General features: G+C 38.7%; 1 protein-coding gene across 1 annotated transcript; it reads left to right on the top strand.

Moving 5' to 3' along the window:
* Positions 1-319: 319 nt before the first annotated feature.
* LOC106878171 (large ribosomal subunit protein uL29) lies at positions 320-8,523 on the top strand. The gene is made up of 4 exons (XM_014927313.3): positions 320-445; positions 2,412-2,486; positions 5,037-5,098; positions 8,255-8,523. The coding sequence occupies exons 1-4, from the start codon at positions 443-445 to the stop codon at positions 8,484-8,486; spliced, it is 372 nt and encodes a 123-aa protein (XP_014782799.1). The 5' UTR covers positions 320-442; the 3' UTR covers positions 8,487-8,523.
* Positions 8,524-23,164: the final 14,641 nt, after the last annotated feature.

Genomic DNA, 23,164 nt, shown 5'->3' with positions numbered 1-23,164 from the left:
TTACTTTCGTATTTTGATAATTTTTTTTTTGCTTTTAACTCGGACTTATTTTTAGTTTCTTTTTAGATTTATCTGAGATAAATATAATTTAAAAGTTACACTGAATTAAATTTGTTTAAATATTTGGTGAAAAATTATGACAACTTTAGTACGGCAAAAATGATATGAAAATAAGATTATATTAAAAAAAATACATTTCTCGTTATTGTTCCGGTAAATGAAACAAAAAATTAAAATCAAAAATATTTTCAATTTAATGTTTTTTTCTGTCAAATATATTACAATTATTTTATTTATCAATTTATTTATTTTTATTCACATTTATATTAAATAAAAGATATTGCTGATCACAATTGTACTGGAGTTAATAAAACCGGAAGTGAGGTAAGGTTCACAGTAAAAAATATTGTAACTTCCTTTTAGGGATTAGACCAATTCAAAGATGGTGAGTTTTATTTTTTACCAATAATTTATCTCTGTTAATCTTCACATTAATATTACAGTTTATTTACTTAAATCTGCTCTAGGTATTCTTTCATTATTATAGGCATTAATTGTGTTCTTTTTTATTATGAAACATGAATATTTCACTCTTATTTTTATGGTAATATATTCCATGTATCCACCACGTTAACCATGCTTATAATTTGATCTTTAAAAAAGAATTACGTTTCTTCTGTTAGTATAGTTATTTCATGAATAAATCCTGAATTAACATCTATAATATATTTAGATTTATTTATTCAAAGCTCAATATCGTGCACCTGCTTATTCCATGTTTCTTCATTTACCATTTTTACTCAAATATATTGCAACCCATACTTTACTACTTTGGAATAATAATTCTTTTTACACATTCCTATTTTTTTCTGAGTTGATTTCTTGTTAAATTTAATTGTATATTATGTCGATTTTGTTGCGGGCAATTTTTTCAAAAGGGTTAATTCGCCTTTATTTTGCACAAATTTTTAACAATGGAGTTGTGGTTGTGTGGTAAGTAGCTTGCCTACCAACCACATGGTTCTGGGTTCAGTCCCACTGCGTGGCACCTTGGGTACGTGTCTTCTACTATAGCCTCGGGCCGACCAAAGCCTTTTGAGTGAATTTGGTAGACGGAAACTGAAAGAAGCCCGTCGTATATATGTCTATATATATATATGTGTGTGTTTGTTCCCCCCACCCAACATCGCTTGACAACCGATGCGGTTCGGCAAAAGAGACCGATAGAATAAGTACTAGGCTTCCAAAGAATAAATCCTGGGGTCGATTTTCGGTCCAGATGGACTACATGTAATCTGAACCTTTCCCCCCTTATTTATTTATTCTTTTTACGGAATCCCACGTTTTAGGCTTTGGAGATTCCAATTCTGAAAAAAAAAAATTTTTTAATCTCAATTTCAAAATTTCGATTCCCCCCTCCCGGTTTTTATATAGATCCACAGGGTAAACCTAACCCATAACACTAGTTCTGTGAGATTTGGCTGTTATTTCTAGCATGTAAATAGCCTGCTTGGTGGCGGGGGGGGGTTGAAATTTTTCAAACAATTTTTTGGCAGGGGGGTTCAGATTACATATAGTCCGTCTCCGCCCTAGAATCCGCCAAATTTGCTTATAATGCCAGGCCGAATTATGTAAAGTATTTTTTTGAACAATTGTAATATGGGGCAAGCGAAATCGTGAAGACACCATCGTTCGAGCGGGATCGTTACCAGCGCCGCCTTACTGGCACGTGAAAAGTCATTCGAGCGAGGTCGTTGCCAGTGCCGCTGGGCTGGCTCCTGTGCAGGTGGAGCGTAAAAAACCACCATTTTGAGCGTGACCGTTGCCAGTACCTCGTAACTGGCCTTCGTGCCGGTGACACGTAAAAGCACCCGCTACACTCTCGGAGTGGTTGGCGTTAGGAAGGGTACTCAACTGTACAATATTTCCTATGATATGGGTTATCTTCTTTTTCTATCTTGGAAGCTATTTGATCTCCAAGTTCCTTCAGCTAATAGAAAAATGGGTTTGCAACCGCTAAATCATCTCTGTTGGGTGTAGGTTCGGAAACTCAAAGGCTTTCCCATTCTTCCCGAGCATTAGACGAATATATCTGCTTGTTGTTCCCTCACCTGTTTTCGTCTTTCTTTTTCTGTAAATTTTAACTATATATATGTTTGTGCAAATGAATTCTTTGTTAGTTTTAACAAATGTGTACACAAAACCAGGGGGAATGCACGTAGGTTGATAAATTTTTACTTGCATTGTTCTTTCTCTCAGTAAGCTTGAGATGAAACTTCAATATTGCTGGAATTTCTTACCTAATTGGAAGCAGATTGATTGGTATGGTTTTTGATTCCTCAGCATGATAGAATATATAATAATTTACTTGCAGTATAGGTGTTGTCACTTGTTCAATGTTCTTCTTGCAGACTAAAGTTAAAGCTAAAGATCTCCGAGGCAAGAGGAAAGAGGAGTTGTTGACACAAGTCAAGGAACTTAAAAATGTAAGTATATATTTGGCAGCTTTTGGAAATTTGCAGAGGCAGTGGAGTGCTTAGTATAAATTAGTTATCTGAATTCGTGAAGGTAGCAGGAAACAAGTTTGTATTATTTGACCTTGTGCTATTAAACCTTTGGATAGGATTTTATTTCTGCTAAATCATGTGAAAACCATGCAATTCCCTCATATTGACAAGTACTCTTTCAAATTCGCAACACAGATGAGGCCATCACACAGGGGAAGTTAACAAGTTGGGCTTCTTTTTTTTTATCATTATTACGCTCATGCTGTCGTTTATAGTATGTATGGCAATTAAAATTTATAGCCCCATGTATTTTTTTTACACGTACATACTAAATTATATAACATTGTTTTTGTCCACTTTTCCATGCTTGCTTGGCTCAGAGGGTTGCTGAGGCAGATTTTCTCTGGCTAGATGCCCATCCTGTCTCAAACACCTTTTTCCTACTGGGGTAATATCTCCCCATGGCCAGACATGTTCTTGCAGAATATTGGAAGTAATGACATTGCTTGTATAACTAACACTCGTTCACATGAATCGCACGATGATGGTAATGTCTCCAAGACAAGGAGATGCAGTTAGGCTTCTTTCAGTTTCTGGTCAGTCCGAGACTATGGTAGCAGACTCTTGCCCACAGTAGTGTTGCATGACTTAGTGGTTAGGGTGTCAGACTCATGATCATAAGATTGTGGTTTCAATCCCTGGACCAGGTGACGTGCTGTGTTCTTGAGCAAAACACTTCATTTCACATTGCTCCAGTCCACTCAGCTGGCAAAAATGAGTAATCCTGCGACAGACCAGTGTTCCGCCCAGATGGAAACCGATCCTTATGTGTTGGTGTGACCCGAGAAAGAAGGAAAGGAAGCATGCATGAAGACATCCCAAAAGCAAGCAAATTGGCACTGTCATGCTATTAGCTGTCAGAAGTGAAAGTGCTCACTGCTAGTGAAGTATCTGTCTGTCTGCCTGCATGCCTGTTGCTGGCCTGTGGATTCTTTGGCTACTGACAGCTAATACCATGACTGGCCGGAGCGAGCTATTGGCTTACTTACTTACTTACTGATATCTATCTATCACTCGTCCACCTTATTAGAAAACACAAATTTAATATAAAAACATATTTCCTGAAATTGCAAATTATTCAAAATATAAGAATATAATTTTCAACAGAGAGAATTTATCAAAATAGAAAACAAATGAAGTTTGAAGTTTAAAAATAATAGGATCGACCACTCACGACTAGCTAGCGCGGACGCGAGTACCCTTATACTCTGTTGTGTTTTCAAACGCATGGATATAGGTGTCAAATTTGTTCCAATAACTTTCGAGTAATAGAGAGAGAGAGACAGACATATAGCTCGCTCCGGCCAGTCATGGTATTAGCTGTCAGTAGCCAAAGAATCGACAAGCCAGCAACAGGCAGATACTTCACTAGCAGTGAGCACTTTCACTTCTGACAGCTAATAGCATGACAGTGCCAGCAAATTTTATCCCCTAACATGCTAGGAATATCTCATTTGCTGTCAATATTTGAGGTTTTGTGCCGTAAATGTAAAACTCTGCTGATAAATGCCTCGTGGCTCAACCAGATGTGTTCTGGGTGATTTCTTAATGTAAATAAGTAGCTTATGGGCTTCTGATTTCTTTTCAAAACAGTGAATAGATAAGCATTACATTTGACAATTATCTGAATGATAAACTATTCTGAATTTTTGCACAATGGTTGATTTTCTTGCAGTATGTTCTAAAGATGGAATGTACAAGTGAGATTTGGTCCTTTGGCTTATCTGAGTTGGCAGTAACCCGAAAAGAAAATAATAATAAATCTTGACTGGGCCTCTGACAGCCTGAGCTATTGCTGAGCAGAGAGCAGGCATTTGAATAATGATGATAGCTTTAAAACATAAAAATCATTTAAATCTTGCCTATCAGTTTTGTTTTTCATTGTTTTATGTGATTGTAAGGTATAAAAGTATACTAACTCCTTTTGACACCAAACTTCTTGAGCCTGCCACTAGTTCTATGATACAAACTTCATGTTTTAACCCTTTAATAGTTAAACCAGCCATGTCTGGCCCAAACATTCTGCATGTGGTATATTCAGACTGGCTATGTACAACTTCTCACACTTATCTAATAATGTCATTGTGAAAAATAAACAATCACATCATTGGAACTTCAAAGCTACAAGACAATACATGATTAATTCAGTGTGGATAGATAAGCGTTGCATTTCAGAGTAAACCTAATGCTAAATTGATCTAAATTATAACCTTTCATCGAATGTAAAATTAATTTTGGCTCCAAACACTGGCTTAATAATGACAGATATTTTAGTTAATTCTGCGTTATTTTCCAAATTGTAACAAAATCGGTGCATTTCAACAGAAGTATGGTAACAAAAGGGTTCAGACTAAGATTTTAAATCTATTTCTTGCTGCTAAGTTATATAATCTCTTTGTAGTTTTGTTTTACATGCCTCAATGTATGACTCCATATGGCTGATGTTGAAATTGCACTGTGATTTTACAGGAACTTGCTCACCTCAGAGTTGCCAAAGTGACCGGTGGACAAGCTTCAAAGTTATCCAAGATGTAAGTATGCTAGAATTTGCTTTTCTTTCCTAAGTCAGTGAGCTAGCAGAATTGTTAGCATGCCAGGGTATATGCTTAGTGACATTTCGCCCATCTTTATGTTCTGAGTTCATATTCCATTGAGGTTTGTCTTTGCCTTTTATTCTTTCAGAGTCAATAAAATAAATACCAGTTAAGCTCTGCAGTCAATGTAGTCAACTTAGCCCCCACCCCAACTTGCTGATCCTGTACCAAAAATTTGAGACCAATATTTTGTTGTTTTGACTTCAAATTTTTAATCAATTAATACTTTCCAGTACAGAGAGAAAACATTGTGGGATCTTACATAGCAAGTTCTTTCAGATGCCAGTGGACATCTGGGAATTAAATCTTGAAATATTTTAGTTATTTTCCAGAGTATTTGATATAGATGTACCTAAGAATTTTTAAAGATACAGAAACTTAGCACCAAATTAAGCTATTTCCTTTCTCAAAATAATTAGTTTTTGTCCGGGAGAATGGGATGACTGGAGTCTTTAATTAACATCTCTCTTCAACTATTGCAGTTTTATCACATTCAATAGATGACAAATTTGGAACTAAAACGAATAAACAAAAATCTGTTCTCTTGCTTCTGCTTTTCATTTGTGCTTCACAATTAAGAGAACTAAATTCCTTTTTCTCAAATCAAATACACCAAAAAGGAAAAGTTTTAGTGACAAACATAACACCTACATGAGATGTATAACTAGAACTGTCTCCAATTTCAGTCAGTATGCACAGTGACAATCCACCTGAAAAGCATGTGATGCAGTCAGATTTTTAGAATCATCTGAGTGAAAATATTGCTGCTGCAGTTGCCATGCGGCTTTAACTGGTTATGAGACGATGTTGCTTACTGGTGGTTGTCAGGATTAGCATCAGTCTAGATTTTATTATCCCTTTTCATAGGTTTTGGTTATGCCTTGAATTTATTTCACGTTCTACCCATGATGGTCAGTCACGGAATTAGTTGTGAACACATTTTGCCTGCAATACATGTTCATGGTTAAACATACATATTATGCTAGGTTTATTCTCATTAAAATTGTATGAGCCAGAAAATTCAATTTTGACTGGTTTCATACCATACTGTTGGATTCGTCGTTAGTTAATGTCCACTTTCCATGCTAGCATAGGTTGGACGGATTTGACTGAGGACTGGTAGACCAGATGGCTACACCAGGCTCCAATCTGATTTGGCAGAGTTTCTACAGTTAGATGCCCTTCCTAACGCCAACCACTCCAAGAGTGTAGTGGGTGCTTTTACGTGCCACCGGCACGAAGGTCAGTCACAAGGTACTGGCAACAGCCACGCTCAAAATGGTGTTTTTTACATGCTACCTGCACAGGAGCCAGTCCAGCGGCGCCGGCAACAACCTTGACCTCGCGATATAATTTTTCATAAAGTATATTTTAAAAGGTTTTTCCCTAATTTCTTTTAAATTTAGGACGAAGTATTAGTTTGGCCTCAATTGCTCCATCTATTGGCATAAATTTAATTTTTACTTACCTGCATCGTTTTTTATATTTATTTTCTCTTAAGCTGGCATGGGATAGAGTAAAATTTACTGAGGCAATATTCTACTGCTGGATGCTCTTTCTGTTGCTAAACCATACCTGTTTTCTGAGCTACGGAACATATTTATTGGCAATGTAAATGCCACAGTTTTGCTCAAACAGCTGCAAAAAGTTAGGTTAGGAAAACCCATGCAACAAGCATTTGTGTGGTTTCTATCTGCCAGTTTCACTTGGAAAGCATTGGTCAACCCAATGATTTAGTCAAAGAAACTTGCCCAAAAGTAACTCCATTTTTTTCTCCTGTTCCTTGACTGAAAAGGGGATGATTTTATGTGGATTGCTGAAAAGGCTTATTGCTGTGAAGGAAATTCAGTACTACACTATTATTATGTGTAGGTTGTACCTGAAGAAATAGAGATGGTTGTAATAAGTGTCCCAGATGATGATGTGGAGATGGAAGATTTAGGAATGGTGGGTAATAGTTGCGAGGGTATGATGGGGAGGGGGGTTAGATAGGTAACAATAGAAATGGTGTTAAAGGAGATGAATGTAGTGAATGCGAGATGGCTGTCAATCGGAGGAGATGAATGTAGTGAATGCGAGATGGCTGTCAATCGGAAGTGGCACATGGGAGAGTTTAATTGGTTGGCAGTACAAAATAGGGGTGATGATATGATATACTGTAATGGCTCCTGATTTCATGAATTTACATCATCATCGTTTAACGTCCGCTTTCCATGCTAGCATGGGTTGGACGATTTGACTGAGGACTGGTGAAACCGGATGGCAACACCAGGCTCCAATCTGATTTGGCAGAGTTTCTACAGTTGGATGCCCTTCCTAACGCCAACCACTCAAAGAGTGTAGTGGGTGCTTTTACGTGTCACCCGCATGAAGACCAGTCAGGCGGTACTGGCAACGGCCACACTCAAAATGGTGTATTTTATGTGCCACCCGCACAAGAGCCAGTCCAAGGGCACTGGCAACGATCTCGCTCGAAAATCCTTACATGTGTCACGGGCACAAGTGCCAGAAAGGCGACGCTGGGCACAGGTGCCATCACGATTTCGCTTTCGCTTGCCCCAATAAGTCTTCGCAAGCTATGGCAAAATAATATAGAAAATAGAAATCATTGTATAGTTTCTTAGCTTCTTTTGAAATAAACCAAATTAACAAAACAATGTTACTCTCTGAGTGGTTGGCGTTAGGAAGGGCATCCAGCTGTAGAAACTCTGCCAAATCAGACTGGAGCCTGGTGTTGCCATCCGGTTTCACCAGTCCTCAGTCAAATCGTCCAACCCATGCTAGCATGGAAAGCGGACGTTAAACGATGATGATGATGATGATGTTCCATCTTTTTATATGTTGGTGTAAATTTCCTTAGTAATAAAATATATAAAAGAATGAAATTACGTTTTATAAGGGTAAAATCACAAAATGTCCCTTGATATTTTGTCAATGTGAATTTTTCTTGGATGGGTTGCATCCTATCAAAACACATCAGGTTTTTTGATGGCAAAGGAATCGGCATCATAGTTTATGTTATAAATGAATTAATGGCTGTTATTATTTGATTTGGCCGAGTCACTTTAAAATGTTCTTTTCGTTTTCTTATAGCCGTGTTGTTCGTAAATCTATTGCCCGAGTATTGACAGTCATCAACCAGACCCAGAAAGAGAATTTGCGTAAATTTTACCGTAACAAGAAATTTAAGCCTAAGGATCTGCGTCCCAAAAAGACTCGTGCCATGCGGCGGGAGTTGACAAAGAAAGAGAAATCTTTGATGACACACAGGCAGGCTAAGAAACGTATGTTGTGGAAAATCAGAAAGTTTGCTATTAAAGCATAAGTTTGTTTCATAGCCACAAATAAATGTTTAAATAAGATGTACAGTGTCTGTTTTTATTTTCTTATGTGTGTAGCTGCTTGGGTTTATATATATTATGTTTTATAATAATAATATTAGGGATAAAAATCCAAATTTACAGGTAAAAACTCAATTAAATTCAATTTATTAAAATTAAATTAAGTTTCACAGTATAGAATATAAATATATAGTTTTAGGGAAAAGAACCAAGTTTACTTATTAATTTTTCCATATGTGACAGTGGATTTTCATCGATGAGTTCATGAAACTTGGTTCTTTTCCCTAAAATTATATATGTTTTGAGTTTAGATCAAATAGGAAAGTGTTGTTTCTATGTGTGTGTGTGTAACCCTTAAGAGTTTCTGAGTCTGGCAAAAGAAACTGGAGACTTGGTTCAACTGCTTTGCAACAGTGGACTCAGCTGAAGTCACCTGAACTGCATTTCAGAACACAAAAATTTGGAATAGATACCATTAGGGAGGCTGTCCAAGATAATGATTCCTCACTTCAAACCATTCTGGTTTGGTACTTTTTTCATCTTTAGGGATGGATCCTTGTGGTACATGGGCAGAAGACGGCAAATTTTGAAAATGCTTGTGTACACTGCTTATCCTTGTTAGTTAGTATTCTGTGTTTCGTAAGTTAAGTTTGAAAATTTTTAATGTGTTTGGATAACAGGTGATGGAGTCAAATGCTTTTCTTGATATATCAGTGTTGACTGGAATGGTACGTCCTTGTTCTAACTCTCTTTTACTTGTTTCAGTCATTTGACTGCGGCCATGCTGGAGCACCGCCTTTAGTCGAGCAAATTGACCCTGGGACTTATTCTTTGTAAGCCTAGTACTTATTCTATCGGACACTTTTTGCCGAACCGCTAAGTGACGGGGACATATACCAGCATTGTTTGTCAAGCAATGCTGGGGGGACAAACACAGACCCACACACATATATACGACGGGCTTCTTTCAGTTTCCGTCTACCAGACCCACTCGAGGCTATAGTAGAAGACATTTGCCCAAGATGCCACGTTTCCTTTTCCATAGTTGCATGGATTAGTTAGAATTTTTTGAGACTGATTTTTACTGTCAGACACCCTTCGTATTACCAACTCTCACCTGGTTCCAAGTCAGATAATTTTACTAAAGATTAAGTTGAAGGTAAAGATGACCTTCTTGAGTCATGCTGACTCATAAGGGCTGGTTTCCATGGCATAAATTCCCACCTGACATCACAACATTACTCACTTTTGCCAGCTGAGTGGACTGGAACAATGAAATCAAGTGTCTTACTTAAGAACACAATGTATCACCTGGTCGAGGAATCAAAACCACACTCTTACAACATCAACACTAAGCCACGCACCTCCTCTTACAGAAGACTGAAAATGAAGGACACAGCATGCACGCCACTGGCTCTCGTTTATAACTATCCTGAGATGCCAAGACAAGGAGATTAGTATAACCACACGCACATCAATAGTGCCCCATCATGGCCGCGATCAAATGACTGGAGCAAGTTAAAAGACAAAAGATATATGAACAGCTTTTGGTCAGTTATAGTAGAAGACACCTTGGCAAGGTGCAACACAGTGGAACTGAACCTGCAACAAGCTTCTTGCCATGGCTGCGCTGTCCTTGCATGCGGAAGGTTGTGAAGTGAGCGTTTAAGTAACACTTAGCATGAGAATGTGAAATTACCTCCCTTTAATAGTTAACGATTTCTTTGCCATAGTTCTAGAGTCGTAGTTATAATATTACACTGTGTATTGCTTCCGTACCACCAGCAATCAGTATTACGAACTGGGACCCTCTTTGAGGTCACTTGACTTGCTAGAAATAACAATTAAAATCACCACCATCCTCCTAAAAATAATATAAAAGAAGTTTGATAGTGGCTATTGTCTTCTGAGAATTATTTTGTTAAATTCATTATTTTCAAAATTAACTGAAACAAACTGATGCTACACTATTTTTAAGCAACATTTGGTATGAAGATACGAAATTACCTCCCTTTAATAGATAGCGATTTCTTTCTCAGTTCTAGAATCGTAGTCTAATATTACAATATATATTGCATCTATAGGAAAGTAGGTTATACATCATTAGATGTACACCTGACTTTCCTATATTAAATTAGAAATTAACGGAATGCTGAACTCCAGACTATCAACACAAACAACATTTGTTCAAGGTGGAATATATACATCTTTAGCTTTTGTTTGTTGAGACGTCCTCTGTGTGTGTGAGCATGGTTGTTGGGACGTTGATATGTAGATGTGAGCGAGCTGTCTAGCGTAAGTTCGAAAGATCCAACGGCGGTCGAGCACGGGTCAGTCGGTCCTAAGAAGCGGGCGAAAGCTTCCACGAAAGGCGCCGGATCCGTCACGAAAGCGATTAAACACGTCCTTGCCCAATCGCTGGCCAGCAAGAAAGAGACAGATCAAAGCGGAAAAGCTTGGTTGTTGAATTCCACGCATGCGCACAGCGTTACTACAGGGCTCCCTTGCCAGTGCGGAACGCACAATAATATAAAATAAAATTCTGTTGGAACGCCTGAGGCAGGATGGCCACTGAAAACCACCCACAAGATGTAGCACAAACACACACAAAGAAAAATGAAAGAAATGAAATGTACACTCGTGTAATACATGCATGCAATGTACAAATTGAAGGAATGAAAGAAAAACATGCAATATGGGCAGTAAATGCCACCTAGTAAAAAACAAATGAGACAATGATAAAACAAATCGTGATGACTACTGTCCAGGAACTGGAATCACGGAATGTGAAAGTCTGAGTGTTTGTTTTTACTGAAAGGAAAGAAAATGTATGAGTGCACATGTGTGTGTGTGAGAAAAAACAGAACATATTATAAGTGTCTGTAGAGACGAAAAAATCCAGTTCGTATAAGAGTTACACAAGTTGATTTAGAATGTCTGTACTCAGGAAGTCGTGGTCAGTTGGCAGAGCTATAGTTGAGCATCAATGCGAGATTGCGACCGGTTACCTGGTACTAAATATCCAAGTCGGCTAGCTCTGACTGTTGTGCGTGAGTGGATAAATTCCACTCCACAGTGAAGATAAAACCGAGTGTGTTTATATGGTGTGTCCCTGGTGGTGGGGTTGTTGGCGCACGACATTGTGGTAGACAGTACATTGATGGTGAAGACGTCGGCGCAGGAACTGTAATATAGCTGTGTTCTGTATGTGTGGTGGTAATGATGTCCTGTTGAAACTTGGCGACGTCGGGGGAATGCTTGTAGTTGGTAGTAGTAGTTGTTGTCGTTGCGGTGGTAATCTTGGTTGAACGAAGCTGGTGGCGAAAAGGCTGCTTGGTGATGGTGTTTGAAGAGGTGCGCTTTAACAGATGGTCGACAGACAAATCTCTGTGCGGCCATTAGCAAAAACCTTGAAGAAAATTTTGTAACCCAAGATGAAATTGTTCGCATGTGACGAATGGAAGATGATAAACACAACCGTATGAAATGAATAACAAGAGATATTTAGTGTGGCATAAAAGATGTATGTGTATGTGAGAGTGTGAATGCGACATATAAGAACATAATAAAAGACAGGCCGTCTATATGTATGTGAGATATTACAGCAGATAGAAAGTCAGTACACGTGAGAGTTTTATACCAAGTTCTTGAGTACACAATTGGAAGTATCACAGGCTGTAATTCTTGTCTTTTTATTATCGTGGTGAAGCTAAGTCACCTAACAGAATCAAAGAGAGAGATTTGCCGCGGTGGTTTAGTTTGGTGTACATAGTAAGTCGTGTTGACTATGGTTGGAGATGTTGGTGGCGTTCGTTGCTTGGTAGTTCAGTCTCCATGGCCGCAATTGTTCTTTAGTCGGGTACACCAGTTATAGGTTGGTAGCCCAGAATCCATGGCCACGCTTGTTTCTTAGTCGGGGTCACCACTTTATAGGAAAGTGGGTTATTGTAGCTCAGCGGGCTGCGTGTTTGAATCACATTGGGGTCACCACTTTATAGGAAAGTAGGTTATACGTCATTAGATGTACACCTGACTTTCCTATATTAAATTAGAAATTAACGGAACGCTGAACTCCGGACTATCAACACAAACAACATTTATTCAAGGTGGAATATATACATCTTTAGCTCTTGTTTGTTGAGACGTCTTCTGTGTGTGTGAGCATGGTTGTTGGGACGTTGGTGTGTAGATGTGAGCGAGCTGTCTAGCGTAAATTCGAAAGATGGAGAGAGACAGCTAAACACGTCCTTGCTCAATCGCTGGCCAGCAAGAAAGAGACAGATCAAAGCGGAAAAGCTTGGTTGTTGAATTCCATGCATGCATGAGACTACGCATGCGCACAGCGTTACTACACATCTGTCCCACCAACAATCAACATTACGAACTGGGACCCTCTATGGGTCACTTAACTTGCTAGAAATAACAATTAAAATCACCTCTCCCTACTAAAAATAATATAAAGGTAGTTTGATATTGGATATTGTCATCTGAAAATTTGGGTATTATATTCTTTTATTTGTTTCAGTTGTTTGACTGCGGCCATGCTGAAGACTGCCTTTTAGTCAAAGAAATCAACCCCAGGACTTATTCGATCATGTGGTGGGTCTGAACCTGGAACCATGTGGTTGGGAAGCAAGCTTCTTACCACATAGCCATGCCTACACATATGATCACTTTTAAACACAAACTGTATGATATACAACATTGAATTCTCCCATACTCTTTTATTCTTTGATTTGTTTCAGTTATTGGAGTGTAGCCAAGCTGGGGTACTGTTTGAAGGATTTAGTAGATCAAATTGTCTCCAGTATTTATTTGTTGAAATTTCACTCATTCTAACAGACCCAAGTTTCACTCAAAACATTTAAAGAATAAATTTTATCTGTGTGAAAGTCGATTCCAGACACTGACCTGAATAATAATAACAGCATCGAAAAATACGTTAGGGATGAGAACGCAGGTTCGAAATTTCCTCAAGACACCTGATGAAGGCTGGAGGGTATATCAGCCGAAACATGTTAACAAACAAGATGAGGACAAATATCCATCAAATGTAAATAATGTAAATAATCTAGTGGAACATGAACTCGAAAGCAAACTTCATAACTACACAGCCAAGCCATATATATATATATATATATATGTGTGTAAAACAAATAATAAATGAGTATATGCATATATACGTACAAGTATGTGCAATATCTCGCTTATTTCTATTTAAAATGTTATTTTGATCATTTCAGCGTGTTTCTAAGGCTGTTTTATGCTAGAAATCAAAGTTTCATAAAATAATTCCAGTTAATAGAATTATGGGAGTTAATGGTGTGGATGTGGCACTGAAGAAAGAGCAAGAACTCCTGAAATATGCATATACACTCACTACTCTTTTTTTTTCTATCTTCGATCACATTATTTCCATAGACATATTTCTATGTGAAATGCTGTAACTTTCAGTACTGGCTCTAATTTCGTAATTGACCAGGCTATCAGATGTTGTTACACATCACTAGTCACAATGCACTTTTGCATTGTTTTAGTCTTCAAATGATGCCACGCTGCTAGTCTGATTGAAAGCAGGGACTGGAGCAATGTGAAATGAAGTGATTTGCTCAAGACCACAATGCACCATCCAGTTAAGGAATTGAACCAACAATCTAGTGATCATGAGTGCAACAGACTAACCACTAGATCATGCAGCTTCATATATGTATATATATATATATATATATCATCATTATCGTTTAACGCCTGCTTTCCATGCTAGCATGGGTTGGACGATTTGACTGAAGACTGGGGAACCAGATGGCTACACCAGGCTCCAGTCTGATTTGGCAGAGTTTCTAATATATATATATATATGTATGTATATAGATATATAATTATATTGATATCTATACTATAATGGAGAAAGCTGCTTATTAATTAGGTATGTAACAATTACTAAAAGTACTAAAAGAAAACAATTATTAAAGGGTTGATCATCTGGATATCATCATCATCGTTTAACGTCCGCTTTCCATGCTAGCATGGGTTGGACGATTTGACTGAGGACTGGTGAAACCGGATGGCAACACCAGGCTCCAATCTAATTTGGCAGAGTTTCTACAGCTGGATGCCCTTCCTAACGCCAACCACTCAGAGAGTGTAGTGGGTGCTTTTACGTGTCACCCGCACGAAAACGGCTACACTCGAAATGGTGTCTTTTATGTGCCACCCGCACAAGCCAGTCCAGGGGCACTGGCAACGATCTCGCTCGAAAATCCTACGGGAGCCAGTCAGGCGGTACTGGCAACGGCCACGCTCAAAATGGTGCATCTCATGTGCCACCCGCACAAGAACCAGTCCAGGGGCACTGGCAACGATCTTACATATTTTTATAAATTCATGTTTTAAGAAATTTCCTATAATTCCAATTTCTCAACGTTACTGAATTTTTTCAATTCCAATTTCTCACAAATTTAAATATTCACTGTGTCTAATTCATCACAAATTTAAATATTTATTGCATTCACTGTGGAGTGCTCCATTTTTATTTGCAATGTCTCACACTTTCTGGTTTAATTTGCTATTAATGTATATGTAATGTAAAAACTTTATTTATTGAATGAAAATTCTTTTAAATACCTGTATAATTTTTGAACGCGGGATAGCTGTAAGAAGAGGCTAGAATGTTGGGTAATTACTATTAGAAGACAAGGAGAAAAAAAAAAAATTTACTGACAAGTACTCAAAACTTGCACCTTATTTACAGTTTCCAAACACAACTTCAACAGTGACACACACACACCAATACACACTCATGCACACACATAGATACAAATACACAAATTAAAGGCAATGAATGTGTGTGTGTGTGTGTGTGTGCATTGTTCGCAGACAAAACTTTGTGCTGCATCACTTTTGTGAAGCTGTAAAATACACCATTTCGAGCGTGGCCGTTGCCAGTACCCGCCTGACTGGCCCTTGTGCAGGTGGCATGTAAAAAGCATCATTTTGAGCGTGGCTGTTGCCAGTACGGCCTGACTGGCCTTCGTGCCGGTGGCACATAAAAGCACCCACTACACTCTCGGAGTGGTTGGCGTTAGGAAGGGCATCCAGCTGTAGAAACTCTGCCAGATCAGATTGGAGCCTGGTGTCGCCATCTGGTTCACCAGTCCTCAGTCAAATTGTCCAACCCATGCTAGCATGGAAAGCAGACGTTAAACAATGACGATGATTTGATGATTGTCAGTGAACAGGTCGCTGTTTCAAAGTGACAAAAATATTTTGACACAAATGGAGTTTTAATGTTGAAGTGAAACTAACAGTATTCGTGTGTTCTTAAATGGTTTACAAACATCTTCCATGCTGCAATTGTTTTTGTTTCAGCACATGATCTCAGATCAAGTCACTTGCTATGCAAGTACATCTGCTTCCTGTTTCCAAGCAAGACATTTTCTTCTCATTAGGACATTATGTTACAGAAGATTGAAAATTATTGGATTTTGATGTTGGTTTATGACTAGTATTTAATGCAAAGACAAAGCCACACACACACACATACACAACTGGCTTTCTTCCATGTTTCTGTTTATTAAATTCTCTCATAAGTGTTTGGTCAGTCAAGGGTTATAGAACAACTTACTTGCACAAGATACCACACAGTAGTGGAAAAACAAAAAACAAAAAAAGCTAGTGTTCTTCAATAATTGTTTTGCCCCAGGTAATGGACACTCCCTTATCACTCACAATTTCAAAAATGTGGTAAATCAGATATTGGCCTATTGAAAATCTGTAATCAATGACACTGTTATTCATCAAATGTAATGCAATACATAGAAAACATGAGTAGATAAGTGAAAAATTGACTCATCTTAAAAGAAGAAAAAACTTCTATAGGCAATACAATATTATTAAAATGGGTGTCAAGTTGAAATCATTTTTAGAAGGAAATTCTTGTCCATATATGTTAGGTGATTTTGGTTCATGTACAAGGCCTTGGTTGGTTAATTTAACAATGTGTCTGTATATATATGAGCAGGTCAAGACAACAGTTTTGAAGAAATGTGACAGTTGCCTATGCATGTAGGTTGCAAGAGAAAGGCTGCCAATTTGATTCAATACAGTTTAACCCCAGTGTCATTATGAACAATGCTGCCAAAATGCAAAGAACCAGAACAGATGCCTTAAAGCAGTGGTTGTCATTTCTGGTTCGTATGACCCTTCAGGATCCATATAAGATTTTGTTGTTAAAATTTATCTGCAGTAAATTGGCTATACTTGTATAATACACAGAATATTTGAATTCTTTTTGTGCAGGAGTGGCTATGTGGTAAATAGCTTGCTTACCAACCACATGGTTCCAGGTTCAGTCTCGCTGCATGGCACATTGGGCAAGTGTCTTCTACTATAGCCTCGGGCCGACCAAAGCCTTGTGAGTGGATTTGGTAGACAGAAACTGAAAGAAGCCCATCATATATATGTATATGTATATATATATATAAATATATATGTGTGTGTGTCTGTGTTTGTCCCCACCAACATTGCTTGACAACCGATGCTGGTGTGTTTACGTCCCCGTAACTTACCGGTTCGGCAAAAGAGACCAATAGAATAAGAACTAGACTTACAGAGAATAAGACCTGGGGGTCGATTTGCTCGACTAAAGGCGGTGCTCCAGCATGGCCGCAGTCAAATGACTGAAACAAGTAAAAGAGTAAAAGAGTAATTCCTAATAATATTTAATTATGAAAGTACTATGAGATTTATTTTTTATTGAGAAACATTGTTTCAAAACATCTTGCTCAACTTACTTATAATTTTTCCAATCCGTTTCCAATCCATTTTATCAACCTGAAAAGGATGAAAAGTCAAATTGATCTTAACAGGATTCAATCTCAAAGCCCTGGGAGTCAGAACAAATATTGCAAGGCATTCTATTCGACATTTGAATGAGTACCATATCACCACCTTACACTCAAATAATATTTATCAACAGTGGTGGACTGGCCAGGTTGCCAGCTTGCCCAATGGCAAGTGGGCCCCTGCACCATTAAAATCCATATATGGGGGCCCATGTCAATATTTATGGGGCTCATCCCCTCAAGTTTGAGAATTTTTTATTCACTCCTGGAAGAATGCATTAATTATTTCAGCCTGGCTGTGTTTGTAGATGGTTGAAAAGAATACTTTTAACAAAATAATGATAATAATAAATAACTTAAAGGTTCGGCAAAAAGAGACCAATAGAATAAGTACTAAGCTTCCAAAGAATAAGTCCTGGGGTTGATTTGCTTGTATTGCTCTCGTTATGTACTTCCTTTCATTCCACCTTCACCTGTTCCTGTGTCCCCACACCCTCACTTTCACCCTCTTATACTTTGAGGGCATCTCCTGATACCTCATCAACCCCATCTTTTCTCCTTTTCCAGTTGAGGAAGCTGTGTATCTCTTCTACAAGATATTTGTCCCTGTCTCTTTCTCTTAACTTGCCTCTCAACACTGGGCATAAACCCTCTTCCTCAACCAAAGGGTCTTATCTCGGGAGCCACTTGATGACTTCACTAATGCTGGTAACACAGAAAAGCACCCAGTACACTCTGTAAAGTGGTTGACATAAGGAAAAGCAACCAGCTATAGAAACCAGAACAGACATTGGAGCTCAACACAATCCTTTGACATGTTGGATTCTGTCAAACTATCCAACTCTTAGCCATCATCATTGTCATCATCATCATCATCATCATCATCTGCCATGATGATGACAACAATAATGATATTTAGCTGAACAGCAGAGAAAATTTTTTTAATTATAATAACTGCTTTTATTGACTTTCAATTTGAGGGAGGAAAATTCCACTAAAGATTTGTTCACCACTTGAAGAGGAAGTAATTTGCTTATGACATCAATTCTGAAAGATAACCTATTTAGAAATTTTATTCCACAAAAGCTTCTGAACAAAAGAGGGTTAATAGCAAGGAGATAGCCCTGAACAGCAGAGCAAGGCTTAAAAGAAAAACTGAAATCTAAAAATTCACCATAGCTATAACTAAGGTATTTTCATTGTCATATTCATTCATTCCATCCATCCATCCATTTTTCACTGCTCGTTATTCCTGGGAGAGCTGTGTGAATAGAGCCCTCAAATACTTCCACCATAGGGTCCTGTCAGAAACAATCAACATTACACTTTTCTGCTGGATTCCTTAGTATAACCAACTGAAACTATGGATCTTAACCAATCATCTCTCTTGTGATCTACCCTTAATCCATTAGCATTTAAACCGGCCATATCTGGCCAAAATATTCTACCTGTTTTATGATCAAACCAACCAGATCTGACCTCGCATACCTACCTTAAAATGTCATTCTAAAAATATCTCACACCTACCGTACAATGTCATTCTGAAAATATGCAGTCACGTCATTGAAATCTCAAAGCTATGAGATAATCCATGGTTAATTCGAAACAATGTGAATGAATAAACTCTACATTTGACAGAGTAATCTGAATGCTAAAGGGTTAAACGTTTTGACGGTTGACTCAGTTTGGAGAATATGACTTGAGATCTTTTCCTTCTGCATTCTAAACACATGTCCATAATACTGGAGCTGTGACTTCCCAATGTAGTGGCTTGACCTGGAGAGACTATGGGTCTCTAAGTTATGTGCCGTTTTGAATAACATTACTCCAGAGACCCTTCGAAGGAACTCCATTTTGGTTGTATCATCATGTATGTAATATACCAAAAGGGAGGGAATAGAATAAACTGTTTATTTGAAACCTGTACAAAATCTTTTACTTTCATTGTGTTATCTAAATATAAATAGAAGTAAAATTATGAGAAAAACAACAATAATACTGACAGTTTGTTAAACCATGAGAAAAAAAAAAAGAGGTTATATCATCATCTGGGACAATTTATCTTTTGCCCACATTGATAGGTAAAGAAACATCTTAGTCAGAGAAAAACAAATACATGTGTATGTTAAAAAAACTAGCATGGTAGTTTAGTATGCTACTTTTATAATGCGCATGTGCATGCATGCACACACACACACACACACTGATTTCTCTTATCATCATCATCATCATCATCGTCATCGTTTAACGTCCACTTTCCATGCTAGCATGGGTTGGACGATTTGACTGAGGACTGGTGAACCGGATGGCTACACCAGGCTCCAATCTGATTTGGCAGAGTTTCTACAGCTGGATGCCCTTCCTAATGCCAACCACTCCGAGAGTGTAGTGGGTGCTTTTACGTGCCACCGGCACGAAGGCCAGTCAGGTATGTCACAGAATAATATTAAACCCACGAGATAATTCTCATTCAACTTCAATAGCCATAAAGTGGACTTCCTTTCAGTCTAAACCCTACACAGCACCTGTTTATTAACATACAAATCACATAACCTTTCCCTCTTTAAGACATAAACCTCTTGCTATTTATCAGTTATCCGTCTCTGCTAACCTGGTTGCACTAACTCTGAAAAGATATCTCTTTACATATGCAGGTTCCTGTTTTTATTACTCACCTCTCTTAACCTGGTTACCATAAGCAAAGACTTCCAGTTACTCTAATGCAAATCATCCCTCCCACTAATCCTCTAAACATATCTGTTTTCTCTACCACTCCCAGCAAGACTTCAGTTGTATCTCATCATGCTCTGAGGATATCTACCTTACTTTCCATCCTTTTCTGAATACTCACAACTCTTCTTGGCACCTTCACTGATTCTACTTGTGCAGAAACTGAATCTTTTAAAATCCTCAGCTTTCTGCACCAATTATTTTTATCCCTTAAAAAACGTTCATGATTGATACACACATGCACACACACACACACAATCCAAACAACTTTGATATTTTTTCTTACTTCCAAACCCAACCTTTACCAAACCATCACCAGCTCTGTATCTATTAAATTAACCAGTTACAACCTTACTACAACTACCCACCACATATCCACATACTACACAATACCTCACAACCTACAGGGCAGCGCATCACATCAAGCAGTATCTCACAGCTCATCTATCTTGATCTTGTGGTGCACCTAAATTCATCTTCGAGCGAGATCGTTGCCAGTTCCCCTGGACAGGCTCTTGTGCGGGTGGCACATAAAAGACACCATTTTGAGCATGGCCGTTGCCAGTACCACCTGACTGACCTTCGTGCGGGTGACACATAAAAGCACCCACTACACTCTCTGAGTGGTTGGCGTTAGGAAGGGCATCCAGCTGTAGAAACTCTGCCAAATCAGACTGGAGCCTGGTGTTGCCATCCGGTTTCACCAGTCCTCAGTCAAATCGTCCAACCCATGCTAGCATGGAAAGCTGACGTTAAATGATGATGATGATGATGATGGTGCATCCAGCTATGTCTTATGATATACATAGCAACATCTTGTGGTACAACTAGTTACATTATGCAGCTCACCTAACTAGATCTCTTGGTGCATCCAGCTATGTCTTATGGTATGCATAACAAAATCTTGTGGTACAGCTAGTTACATTGTGTAGCTCACCATGCTGCATCTGGAGGTGCATCTAACTAAACCTTGTGGTGAGCCTAGCTACATCATATAAGAACCTAGCTGAATCTTCTGGGGAACCTAGGCACATCTGATGCACCTATCCACGTCTTGCAGCCCATAACTACATTCTGCAGTACATCTAGATACTAGATACAGCTTACTGCACACCTACCTATATCTCACAACCCATTTAACTGCATTTTGTGATGCACGTAGCTACATCGTGTTACACACCAAGCAACAGATTATGGCACTCCTAGCTGCAACTTATAGCAACATCTTATGGTGCACTTAGCTGCAGCTCACTGTTCACTAGATTAACGCATGCATCTTTACATGCATGACAAATGTGATTCAGTTAGCTTTAGCTAAGAACTATTCTTCTAATTCAGTTTATGTCAAATTCAGTTAAATTTTGTTCAACCAAAAGACCGAGATCAAGAACAGTGCATGGATGTTGCAGCTGTGTTTTCACCAAAGTTTCCACAACAATATGCAAGGATTCTAAAAAAAAAACAAAAAAACTGTGAGTCAGTTGTAGACAAACACCACACACTTAGCTCCTTTGTAATATAATAAAAGTGAAATGAATTTTCTTTTGTAGACTGATTTTTATTTTTAAATGAAATATAGATAATATAGTTTTTTTTTTCTCTCCTCCTCTCCACCACCGCCACCACCACCGAGTCCTAGCCTCAGCTGGTGTTTCTCTGCACTAATTGCATGGGAGTATGTAGCATAGTACAGCACTTTGGTGTTGGGCACTGATGCTGTTCATATACATGCTGCTAATGTATGTATGCATGCATGTATGGGGTCTATGTATACAACACATGCCTTATTATTTTTCCACAATAAATAATTTTTGTGTAATATATAATTGATTATTGATAATTTCCACTAGATTAATTGTTGTCATATTTACTTTTATTTCACTTATAGGCACAGGGGTGGCTGTGTGGTTAGTGGCTTGCAGTGCGTAAGAAGACCCGGCAAGCCAAGTGAGACCATAATCCAAGACCTCTGCCAGGGGTGTAGCCAGCCCACTTATGAATACCTTTCCTTCATTGGACACTAAACTCTGTTTGCGAAGACCTGTTGGGGCAAGTGAAATCAAAATCGAACCAAATTTGACGACTGGCACCCATGCCAATGTCTCCTTCATTAGACACTAAACTTGGCTTGCGAAGACCTGTTGGGGTAAATGAAATCGAAATTGTGATTGAACCAAATTCGATGACTGGCACCTGTGCCAGTGGAGTGCTAAGAGCACCATCCGAGCATGATAATTGCCAGGGCAGCTGTCTGGCTTCCGTGCCAGTGGCATGTAAATAGCAGCATTTGAGCGTGATCATTACCAGCGTCGCCTTACTGGCACATGTGCCGGTGGCATGTAAAAAAATATTCAAGTGAGGTCGTTGCCAGTGCCGATGGACTGCCTCCTGTGCAGATAGCATGTAAAAAACACCATTTTGAACGTGGCCGTTGCCAGTACCGCCTGACTGGCCCTTGTGCCAGTGGCATATAAAAGCACCCACTACACTCTCAGAGTGGTTAGCATTAGGAAGGGCATCCAGTTGTAGAAACTCTGCTAGATCAGATTGGAGCCTGGTGTAACCATCTGGTTCACCAGTCCTCAGTCAAATCGTCCAACCCATGCTAGCAGGGAAAGTGGACGTTAAACGACAACAATGATAATGATCTATCACCCCATTTTGGCCACCCAATTTATCATCCCAGTTTTCCTCAACGCTCCCCTGGATTTTTCCACCGCCCCCAGGGGTGGGGTGGGGGTGGAGCAATACCACCCATTTTGGGAACCACTATTATAAGGTGTTCTCCATCACACATCTGCCATACTCTGGATGCCTTGCTTCCCTGGGCATAGATACATTGAAGCTTCAACGTCTGGCAACTAATTTGGTAAACAACTAGAAAATTGTTAACCATCGTGCCAACAGCCACCTCAAGCACCTTTTTGAGTTCCATGTGTCTAACACACGTGGGCATGCCTACAAAGTCAGAAAACAGCACAGCTCCCATGGCTTTCAGAAACATTTTTTCACACTCAGAATTGCTGAAGCATGGAACAAACTACCTACATTAGTTGCTAGTTGCTGAGACATTGCATCCTTGGAAACCT

The sequence above is a fragment of the Octopus bimaculoides genome, chromosome 8, assembly GCF_046866305.1.
Source record: "Octopus bimaculoides isolate indiv1 chromosome 8, ASM4686630v1, whole genome shotgun sequence".
Taxonomy (NCBI): Eukaryota; Metazoa; Mollusca; class Cephalopoda; order Octopoda; family Octopodidae; genus Octopus; species Octopus bimaculoides.
Note: the sequence above shows the minus strand (reverse complement) of the source record. Positions and strands in the feature narration are given on the sequence as shown.

Excerpts from the sequence above, each read along its gene's own strand:
- LOC106878171 (XM_014927313.3), top strand. Across the intron at positions 2,487-5,036 it reads AAGTCAAGGAACTTAAAAAT|GAACTTGCTCACCTCAGAGT; the intron begins GTAAGTATATAT and ends GTGATTTTACAG. Across the intron at positions 5,099-8,254 it reads GCTTCAAAGTTATCCAAGAT|CCGTGTTGTTCGTAAATCTA; the intron begins GTAAGTATGCTA and ends GTTTTCTTATAG.